Source organism: Euprymna scolopes, chromosome 8 (assembly GCF_053919585.1).
Source record: "Euprymna scolopes isolate OS-2025 chromosome 8, ASM5391958v1, whole genome shotgun sequence".
Lineage (NCBI taxonomy): Eukaryota > Metazoa > Mollusca > Cephalopoda > Sepiida > Sepiolidae > Euprymna > Euprymna scolopes.
In genome coordinates, this window is record NC_136489.1 from 40,685,515 (window position 1) to 40,698,014 (window position 12,500).

Sequence of the window (12,500 nt, forward strand, 5' to 3'; positions counted from 1 at the left end):
CCAATACACTCAGCCAATCCCAAAGGCTATTATTAAAACCATCACTATTTTCGGGGACCACCACCTCTACCACTGGGACAGTGTGCTCACTTTACAGTCCGAGGAGAGTTCACTACTATTTATTTTTTTTAATTATTATTTGTACATCACACTGCTAATAATGTTCGGTTACGTGCGGACGCATCTCCTGTGTGACTAACAAACCTTTCGCCTTTTCTATCAACACGAGTTTACAAAAAAAAGAAAAAAGTAGACGAGTGCACTCGATAACCTCGTTAATAACCCGCCAACCAACGAGGCCATTTACTGCGACATTGACAGCAAAACAATTAACGATACCAAACACAGGTCCCAATAGCCACCCATTTTCGACAACGACTCTGATTCCTACAACGATACGGTAGTAAAAATAATTTACAAACGCAACCAGGTTCACAATTTACACATGAAAGTAGACTTAAGGACTATTATTTATACAAACATACACAAACATGTAAATATACACACACGCATATATTTATGTAATATATATATATATAAATCAATGTATACATAATGCAAAGAAAGTTGTGATATCAAAATAAATTATATATCCTATACTTACATTTACATATGCTATAATTGCAAGACGATTATATTATAGAAATATATATAAACTCAAGAAAAATATGAAATTAAACATAGTAAATAAATATATATAAATTTTACATTCCAAAATAGATAGAAACCTTTTCAGATGCGTTATTTATTTTCTGATTTTCTAATATAGTTATTGTTTTTCCTTTGGCTTTTGAAGACAGAAAAAAAATATGTGTATAGGAAAACTGCTCGAAAAATTCTCTCACAATTAAAAACGTCCTTGTGTCACATTTTGCTCTCGTGGGGAAGCAATTACATAGCAATATATATCAATAAAAAAAATAGTAAGTAAATGTTCGAAATCAAAAATAAATACTTTTAGATGCGTTATTTTTTTCTTGTTTGTTTTTTTTTATGATTGTGTAGGATAGTTAGTTTTTGCAAGTGGCGATTCCTTTGTAAAAAAATATATTTATATATATATATATAAATACCGAGATATCCAGGCTATTTTCCTTACATTTATTGTTTTTACTTATATACTCTAGCTACCCCCACTCTGACTGTATCGTTTTTATTCGAAAGTACCTCCTACCAAACTGCCCCCACCCTTCCATGCTTTCGATCTTGTCGTCATCACGTTCCTTGTCTTTAACGATCGTGTTTGCCACTACATAGAAAAAAACCTTCTAGAGTAGAGCGTTTACAACTTAGAGACTCTAAATCACAGAGGGAAAAAATAACTTTAACCTTATTGACAACAAAAAGATATATATACATATATATATATAGTGCTAAAGGTTTGAAATGTATATATATGCGTGTATAAAAGATGAAATGAATTGAATATATTTAGATAGATATGTATATAGATATATGATTTTAAAATGATGAATATACATATATATCTAATATAACATTTTAGAACTAAATATATATATATGTATATTTATGTGTATATGTAGGTACGTTTTTATGCATATACATACTCAAAAGGAAAAAAGCAACACATGTAAACCTCGCGAAATTTTCAAAACAAATTTTCGTATATAAAAATCGACAACAGCTTTTCTTTTCAGTTGTTTTTATTATATACACAAAAATACATTATTTTAATTCATTTTGAATTACTTTGTGATAAATCCATTTGTTTTCAAAAAAAAAATATTTATATATATATATACATATATTACATAAGATTAATTCAACGCACGTGCGTGTTAAATCTGTTTTGTCCATGTGTGCGTATTAATTACATTAATTTAAAACCACTGGGAGAAGCGGAAATCTTTGGAAATATTACTGCTACCACTACCATCACAAGAATTACAACTACTACTACGGCGACTGCAACTGCTACTGCTGCTACTACTACTACTACCACCACCATATTAATACTACTACTACTACTACTTATAAAAAGGGTTTTCATCCCAACGCGCGTGTCCTGTGGGTCTTAAACGACGCGAAAGACTCGCCAACAAAAAAGAAAAACAAAACAAAACTCGTACGATTTGGCACATCATGGGAGACAACTGATTAATATTTTTGAAAAAAAAAGTAATAATGACAAAAATAAGGATTTTATATTTATAAGCCTTTTTCCTGTGGAGTTGTTTATTTAAAAAAAAAGATAAAAAGGCATAACAACATATCTACACAGTAAGAATTATTTTTGTTTTGGTTTTTTAGTTATTTACGAAAAGGATTTTTATTTTTATTTCGAATTTTAACAAGCACTCCATTTCTCATATTATGCAGGGAATTATGTTTCTCTCTGTCTTTGAAAAATCAAAGCTTAAAAAGAATTTATTAATATTTTAAAAGAAAAAAAACGCGAAAAAAAGTGAAGAATTTAATCAATTCGGAAAAATTTATCAATTTCAAAAGAAATATTTTTTTTTATTATCAAGATTTAATTTCAACTTATTGTTACGTTTACATGTGACTTTAATAATTGTTAGTGTTTATTCTGCAGATACGGTTAGGATTTTGGAGAAGGAGGTCTACGAGTGTTCCGACATTACCATTACCACAAGGAAAAGAAAGGAATCCTTAAAAAATATTAAACAAAAAAAAAAAAAGGAAACGCGTGGATAACTCCTCAGAGTCGGTGCGTGCTGGCCGTAAATCCATCTCACGAGCGCAACAACTCGTCTGACGTGACTCCAATTTAAGCGATATTTTTTTTTTTACGCAAAAGTATTTTTTTTTTAACTTTTTTTTTTTTTTTTTTCACTTTATTCGTCGAGAGACGACTTCTCTTCAGTGACATCCTTGTCGTCTATGACACGGGATTGACTTTTTAATGTTCGGTCTCCAGGACAGCGTTCAGCGAAGAGTGCCTGTCCCTATACCGCATATGAAGGAAGAACCCCTGACGGGACAATTACCTCCAGGGAGAAACTGGATGCAGCCGACTGCGGTGGATCATGGTGCCGCCAGGTAGGTTCAATCGACGCATACATATATCACATACACGCACAAAAATAAACAAAAACAAACAAAAAAACATTAAAACAAAATACACACGATGAAAACAAAACGAAATGATTGAGTTTCGGAATAGAGGCCGCCACGGCGCCACATCGTTATTTTTATTTATTTTTTGTTTTGTTTTCCTCCCCAAAATATGTGTATTATTATTGAGGTACTTGTGCAGTTTACGGACCATGCTATTTTTTTAAATACGGATTTAAATTCATTTTTTTTTCGGTACCTTTTGTTTATTAAATTGTCTGAAAGTACAGAATGGTTAATAAAGCTGCATTCCAGTATATTAATAATGGCTTTCTAAATAATCACGTGATTTCAGAACGCTTTGTAAGCAGCAGCAGCACAAGTACTAACTACTGTCAATTACGATGTTCTCAGCACGGTACTCAACGTCACCCGGGATTGAATAAGTGCTCTTTTTTTTTGGGGGGGGGGGCGCCCAGCTTATAACACCCTATTTCCTTTTTCTTTTTATTCTTGCTCGTTAAATTTTATATTTAATTTTTCGAATGGGGCTCAAAATTAGTAATGTTTATTGAAATAAATTTCTACAACATCTATAGTATTTATTATCCTCGAGGTTCACCTGAAATCAATGAGAACTCATGTGGATTTTTTGCTTCAAGCTCTTTTATGTCCCTAATACCACACTACATGCAAAATACATTAAAAATAAACACAGTGCTCCTTTTTTATAGACGTCAAGCGCAAACGCAGACCCCATAATAATTTTGTACCGACTTTTAATTAAAATTAGACACACTTATGCGACTTATCCTGGTTAATGTAGTTCCTATATTTATATGGTTATTTTAAAAAAACATTAAGTTTGTGCACAGACAAACTGAAATAATATATATATATATATATATATATATATATATATATATATATAAACTTTAGGATAAAGTGGTCCCTGACTTCCTGTGTAATTGGAAGTCATTCTTTTAATATATTCGACTTAGTTCCTTCTCTACTTGGGATTTTGCTTACACCGACTATAAAGTAATTGTCATGCTCGTACGAAACGTGATCCTAAAAGCAACCATCTTGCTGTCGAACATCTCTAGTTTTCCACCATATAAATCTGGCTCCTATCACAGTGGCTCCTTGCTCCTCGGTGCCAGTATGCATTGGTTGAGATTAACAAAAGTATCAACATTTGTGTTTTATTATTATTCATTTCGATAACCATGTTCAAAAATAATTTACAATGATTTTAAATCCCCGCTAAAAAATCTGCGGCCTCTATTCCAAAGCTCCTTCAACATTTTTCAAGTTTGCTACTTACTACTTGTATGCTTTACTTAATCGGTTTTTCTAATTCTAATTTTCGATTTTTAATCCAATCGAAAGTACAATGTTTTTTGTGTTTTTTTTTTAAACTGAACAATTCCAATAACATGTGGTTTCATAGTCAACAAAACGTTCAATCGTAGCATATGGGCCATTTGAATATCTCGTTTTGTTTTCGCCAAAATTTTCGATAAAATTGATTATTGTTCGGATTTTTAGAATACATTTTAACAATTTTTAAAAACTTAACATTGCCTGATACTCCGTTCTCTACTCTCTCTCATATATATATATATATATATATATATATATATATATATATATATATATATATATATATATATATATATATATATATATATTCTACAAAACTAAATTGTTTATATTAACATTTTCTCTTAATAGCGTGTTTTATCACCTTACAAATACTTATTTCTAAGCCTATTACCCGTCAAAAATATTGTTTTACTAATAAACACATTCATTGTGGTATTTATACTAGTGATGAGACGATTCCAATATTTTTCCCCGATTCCGATACAATTACAGAGTATGTTTAAAATTTCCGATATAATTACCGATTCCGATTCTTTTAAAATATTTCAGTATATATATATTAACCATTAATACCCGTGTAATCTGTGCATATATTTTTTTCTGAAACGTGAAGATACACTTGTGGGTTTGATGAAGCTATAGAATTTACTTTTACTAGTTGTTCAGAATATATAAATTATTTTATCATTAGTAATCGAAAATTAAGTTTTAAACAAAGATAAAGAATCGTTTTTGGTATCAGAATATTAACACAAATTTTTCCGATTCCAATATCCCAAAACGTTCCGATTTTTGCCGATTCCCGATTCCGATTAATTATTGCAATATTAATTCATACTATAGAATATGTCATCCAGATGTAGAAAACGTGTTCTTGTTAACACTGATGTTATATTTTATCCAGCATAGAAACTGTCTTTTGAACTTGCATCGGTGTAGTTTCTAAGTTGTTCGGTTTAAAGTATTTGTTTTTTTTTATCATTAATATTATTATTATTGATATTCTTAATATTATGTATTATTATATTTATAATATGTATTATATTTATTAATATAATAACTTATTACAGACGTATCTACTCAACATAAACAATCCCATGACTTGTTTCTTAAAATATTTTTTTTAATTGTTAGCTTTTAACTACTTCATCCATGTTTATCTGCAAATATTATTCGTTAAATGGAAGGTGATAACAGTGAAATCGCTAATTACAAGTTCGAATTCCATTGCAGTAATTTTTTTCTTGTGAATATTTGGCCACTCTTCGGGAAATGCAATTATGAACAACAGAAGCAAACCCGTAAAAAATCACACCATATTGATACATATGAATTTATTGTTTTTTTTTACTCGGCAATTCCTTCCACAAAAACGACTTTCACTTGGGATGTTGGCAACCTTCACGTGGTTCCTCCTGTAAATGCCGGATTTCTTTCTAGAAAGAATTCTGACTAGAAAAAATATCGGGGAAACCAATGCCAACAATAGAATCTTCGAATTCACATGATTTGTTGATGCTTATCATGATTTATCTACATATAAATATATACCCTGGTTTTGTTTTAATAGACATCGCTCTAGACAAGGCATGAAGCCACTTGATGTAAGGAGCTGAAAAGAAAACAGTACTTAAGATAAAATAAAAAGTAGACAACGATTAATATTAGATGGATGGATTTCTGCTAAGAAAAAATGTTACAGTTCTGAATTTTATAGATGAGGGCTGATTATTTGTATTGTTTTGATTGGACTATTGTTATCTTGAGTGTTATTTTCGGTCGATGTAACCTTCAACCTTCATCATAAGATGGCAACCAACATGCCTGACGAAGTCGAAGCCTACACGTGACCGAAAAGTTGCACAAATAACACTCAAGATGAGAACAATAATCCGATCAAAATAAGTAATAAAAAGAAAATATTCATGTGTCAGAAATATCGCTCATGGAATTTGAAGACTAATGAATACAAATTTGAGTATGCCGTGTATAAGATTTAAAAATGTACCTATTTTTCCAAAGATCAGTGTTGTCGTTGAATGTGTGTAATCTTTTGAGGTGTTGAATTGATCCGACATGCGGTCACACATTGTATTTAGACACGTGCGCTTTAATTAAGTTAACTTTGTATATGTTTTTTTTTTTTTTTTTCGCGGATGAGAACTGAGACAAGTATTTTCCCTCGGAACCAAAGCGAACAATTCAGGCCTTGAGATAATATTTTCACTGTTGACTGAGGTATGACTTTGGATATATGTAGTTCTAGGGATTTTAAGCTCCCATGCTTTACCTTCTCCCTTTGAAAAGCGTTTGTTTATTGCTAATTGCCTGGGGGTTTCCTATCGGGCTACCGAGGCATGTTTTGCAGGCGAGTGCGATCTTCCTTTAGGATGCTGGCTCTTTAAATTTCACTTTCCAACCCTTATGTCACAAAAACATCGAGAACTTGTAATCGTCAAAAGATAGTGAATTTCAACATTCCAAAACACTTCTTATATTCATTCTTTTGTAAAAAAAAAAAAAAATTAAAAAAAAATTAATGTTTATCATTAAACGCACACACGCCGACACGCCCATCGCATTTCTGTGACTTTATTCTCTGTAGATTTAGCTTGAAATCGTAAACCGCTCGTATTTGGATTCTTCAGACTACTGTTCCGATCTTGAGTGCCATTTTCCCAACGTTTTAGTCGATGTAACCTCCGACTTTCTTCAGGTGTATGTTATTGAACTCTGAAATGTTTCTGTTAAACTCGGGAATCTGGACGGAATTTCGAACGGAACTCTTTATTTACTCAGGGATCTGCAAGGCCCCGTGCCGGACTGCCGGAGTGGTTAAAGTACTTGGAAAACCAAATGTAAAAAAAAACGTTCAGGGGAAGGTCAAATGTTCGATTCTCAGTGTGGGCGACCGAAAAATGCAATTCTAGATTATCCAGGACGTCTATCCAGTCATGTCTGACAGAACGAGAGCATGCTACCCACGTGGAGTAAATAGTTTCATTCGAAATTCCATCCCAATTGCAGAGTTCGACAAGATACACCTGAAGAAGGTCGGAGGTTACATCGATCGAAACGTTATAAAAATCACACTCAAGATGAGAACAGTAGTCCGAAGAATCCACATAACACGAATAACGAATCCTTATTTCAAAAAATTCAAAAACGTAAGCCACTGTAAAAAATTTTGTTGCTATTTAGAAAAAAAAACGTGAATAAAATCCTAATGCGGTGAGTTGTAATCAGTGCTTGTTTTTGGATTTTAATTAAAGAATTTGCAATTATATTTCCGAAAAACAAATCGATATCAATTTGAATTCTTTAAATTATTCAGATTACTCGTCTCATTTTGCGTGTTACTATTACAATGTTTCGGCCGATGAAACCCCGACCTTCTTCAGGTGCATTTTGTCGGACTTTATATTCTCGAATTCGACAAAACGCATCTGAAGGCAATCGAATGAAACGTGAGAATGATTCAAAATAAGATTCTCTGAATAATCCAAAGCATCAATACTTCTTTTAAAACAAAAATATGGAAACGTGAATTATGAGTTAACTTGAAAAAAAATAGATGCAATATCGAAATACTGTATAAAATAAAATAATGGCTGCTTAATATCTTGCTATCGAGATTTGTTTGCAAAATAAGGGTTTTCAGGATATGTGTTTATAAAATTGGTGGTTTCAGGAGTTTTCTAAAGTATAAGAAAACCATGACGAAGGAAAAAATATAAACATCTGATGACGGCGTATATCGCCGAAATATAATTTTAAACAAATAAATATTTGCTTATTTTACATAATATTGCGTTGCAATTTGACTTATAAACATATTTTATGTACTTTATTTTAAAATTTAAACAGCGCTTATATCACGTTGACTATAAGAAAACCAAATTTCATAATTCCTTTCATAAAAAATATAACCTTTTATTTTATATTTTCAAGGCATTAATAGATGCATTTAATGTTAAATTTTTTCAGATTTTTTAACATTCTCGCACTTGTTAGTTTATGAAAAAAAAACAAAATCAAGCATGTAATGCAATATTTTCTTAGGGTTTCAGTTGTTATACCTCAAAATAGCTTTTTTGGAAATTATTAAAGCAGTAAAGCATTCAACGATTTTTTATCAACAAAATAAAATATCACAAAGATACGTTTACAGAATTGATAAAATAATAACTTTTGTATTTTTACATATATATATATATATATATATATATATATATATATATGACTACACCGATAAAGACTGAAGGATTGGTCGAAAATTATTTACCTGTAAAAAAGAAAAAGTTTGAAAACAATTTTTTTCCGTAATATTTTGTATTCCTGCACGTCATCAATTGAAAACGAATAAAGAAAAGTTATAAGCTGTTATACTTTTCGTTTTCTTTTTTATACATTTTCATTCATATATATATATATATATATATATATATATATATATATAAATTTCTTATAAATACAAAACATTTTGCTAAATAATATTTAGAATAATTTTATTATAGAACTATATAAAAAGTATAAATTATATATATATATATATATATATATATAAATTATATACACGTATATTTCTGATATTTATCGCATTTTCAATGATAATGTAATAATACTTGATAATTATTAAAAACGAATTAATTTAATGACTTCAGTTGACGTAAAAGTGAAGTACGGCTACATTGCCATTGTAAATGCAGAATATTTTACACGCATACATGTGTGTATATATAATATGCATATAATATCCGTATATACATGTGTCTTATATATATAGTATATCCGTATATACATGTGTGTATAATAAATTATATACGTATATACATGTGTGTATAATATATATCCGTATACACATGTGTGTATACTATATGTACATGATATATCCGTATGTATATAACATATTCTTATATACATATGTGTGTAATATCATATATCTTTATATGCATATGTGTATAAGTATGTCTTTACATACATGTATATTATATAATGTAAATAATATATCCTTAAATACGTGTATATATATATATATACACGTGTGTGTATTTAAGTATATATGTATATTATTTTATGTGTGTATATAATAGATACATAAATATATATGTATGTGTGTATATGCTATATGTAGATATAATACATATGTGCGCGTGTGTGTGTATAAACTATTTAACATTATATACGAGTATATATATTAGATGTATGCAATATAGCCTTATAAATGCTGAATTACAAATAGATGTAAATGGTGTCATTTTAAAGCTAACTTCATTAAGTAATTTTTTGTAATGCTAATGATTATATATGTCAGATACATTTTTATATCCTTATTAGTTTGAGTCACTCAAATTTAAAATGTATCTACAACTTGTGAAATACTCTGTATTTGGCACACACGGCGCTCGCTTAGTCTAGGTACAGTGATGAGTCGTGAAACGACGAAAATGTATGTTGATGATTAAATATCACGAACACGTGTGTGTGCGCTCGCCATGTATGTCTAAAATTTTCCTCTACATCATAGCTTTATATTGTGGCACTACAAGCAAGTGCTTCGGGCTGAGACTGAAACCGAGCCATTATCCTTAGATTAATATACAAAGATATAATGTTATGCGTAAATTTTCAGTATTTACTTCAACAGTGCTCGATACATACGTAGGGCTAGATAGTAATTTATGAAAATATATATGGCAATGTAGCTTAATTGCTATATATATTTTCATAACTTATATATAGGATGATGGCGCGGTTTCAATATATATTAAAAGTGAAACTGATACAATCTTTGAAGAAAGACTTAATATGTCGAAACTTTATTGAATCAATAAACGACACTCCCATCGAAAGATTTTGATCAGTTTATAATATATATATATATATATATATATATATATATAACGTACGTGTGCGTTTGTGTGTGTGTATATATATATATATATATATATGTGTGTGCGTGTCTGTGTCTACGCATGTTGCAGAGAATCAACATAGATTAAGTATTTTTCATTAGTTAACATTTCATTTGATGTCAAAACATGTAATCAATTTCTCAAAACCCTTGTGTCTAAACATTTCGACATTTAAACAAAAATAAAATTGAAAGCTTTACTTATTCGACCGCTTTTATTTACAGTAAATCATTTATTGATGTCCGTAAATATCATTTTCAGATAATACTCAGATGAGAAAGAAATAAAACCGCAAAGAATATTTTCTTTTTTAACTTTATTTTTTATGCATAGATTTGTTTAAAAATGTTTACATTTTTTTTTTTACAATAACAAAAAAGTTGAAATTTCCAAACAAAATTACAAAGACCCAAAAACCAATTCGTCGTTAAAAATGTCGTCGGAAAGCCGCACTTATTTATAATGCAAAAAACAGTAGAGTTTGTCGAAATCACCTTCAAAAAACATGGCGGCAATTTACAGAATTAATAATAAATATATACTTTTTTTTTTCCTCTCCGAATCTGTTTTTCTGTAATTCAAGCAAGAACAACACCATTTTTATTGAGTTTGCTTTCCATATCCTCGGATTATCTTAAAATATATAACTAAAATACAGATGAATTATTGATAATTCAGAAGAAGATTCTAGGGAAAAAAAATCCTAATCTTTATTTAACCATTTGTTAAATATCTAATTTACAAATTATACATTTTTTCTCATCTTTAATTTGTATATTCAATATTATCGATTATTGATTAGGGTAATAAATAAATATATTGAAATTCGATAAGTATAAAATGAAGAATTACAATATTTAATCGATATCAATATTTATGCCGTTACATATAATTTCACAGATTTTATAATCGCTAAATTTTGAAACTAGAAAAATAATTACAAATGTCTGGCATTTCTTTTATAATTGACAATAAAACAGAAATGAAAAACATGAAATATACAACAAATAATTGTTACCAAAGGCAACATTACTCTTTTCTACCTAGATAATTTTCTATTTTAACGTTTATTTAGTTTGAAAACAAACTAGTGTCAACCGAGTTAGAACAGAAGAAAAATGCCGGTTTTGTTATAGTCATTTTGAACCTCTATAATCGCATAAAAATCGAAAATGAAGTAAAATACTGGTAGGAACCTAATATAAATGTCGCCAATTAGGCGAAAATGTTATGTTCTATCAGTATTTTATTTTCGAGTATGTAGCGATTATCGAGAGTTCAAATGACTATAGCAGAACTGTCATTTGTGTTCGTTCTAACTCGGCATACGGTGCTACTTTTGTTTCAAATTTATTTAATTTGAAACGCTTTAAAATAAGTAAAAACAAAATATCCATGTAGGTACGTAACATGGTAATTTTTACGACCTAACTCGGCGTAGTATAAACACCTTCAACCATCCCATGTTATGAAGGGCTTTCGGAATGAACACCCTCCCCACCATCTAGAACCCCCTTGAGTTAGGTCGTTAAAAATACCCGTAACATTTATGTGTTTAATATTTCTTCCTTATTCTTTTTTTTTTTTTTTTTGTCATCACATTATCGTTTTGCTGGCGATTGTCAAAAATCTACTCCAAATATCTATATTTATTTATTACATCTATTTCCTTAACGCGAATAAAACTATATGTATAAATTGTATAATACAATTCCAATTAAATACGACACAATTACGTTGGCACGCCTGTTCTCGTTAGATCACCGAAGTTAAACAACGTTGAACGTGGGCAGTACCAGGTGGGTGAACACTTGGGAATACCAGGTGCTATATGTAATAGAACGTCGACACATTTATACAAAGACTACGAATAAAAATAAAATGAAATCATCTTTCCTAATAAGTATATCCATACGAATGGAGACCGCTTGTGTATTCGATAGTCCCGTGAAACTTGCTCCTTCGAGGGAAACCGGTTCAACTCGACTAGAGTGAATGCCACTGGCTATAATTCTAATTGGAGCGAAATGTGTGAATTATAATCTAAATATAAGATTTAGAACATAAATGTTTCTAGTATTCTACACACATTGTGTTTCATTCCCTGGTGTAATCGTCATGAAATTAGCCTGATGATTTACTTTCGTAATGAAACTC

The 12,500-nt window shown here is 30.1% G+C and overlaps 1 protein-coding gene across 10 annotated transcripts in view; it reads left to right on the plus strand.

The window, feature by feature from the left end:
* Positions 1-1,792: 1,792 nt before the first annotated feature.
* LOC145283523 (transcription factor collier-like) overlaps positions 1,793-12,500 on the plus strand; it is a 581,603-nt gene continuing 570,895 nt past the window's right edge. For 5 of the 10 annotated variants that reach the window (XM_080132364.1, XM_080132367.1, XM_080132365.1 and 2 more), the window contains exon 1: positions 2,745-3,024. In XM_080132364.1, the coding sequence (XP_079988490.1) occupies positions 2,888-3,024 (137 nt within the window). In that variant the 5' untranslated portion in view covers positions 2,745-2,887. Of the gene's footprint in view, positions 3,025-12,500 lie in introns of all 10 variants that reach the window. The other 5 variants (XM_080132372.1, XM_080132385.1, XM_080132387.1 and 2 more) reach the window with 5 other exon arrangements.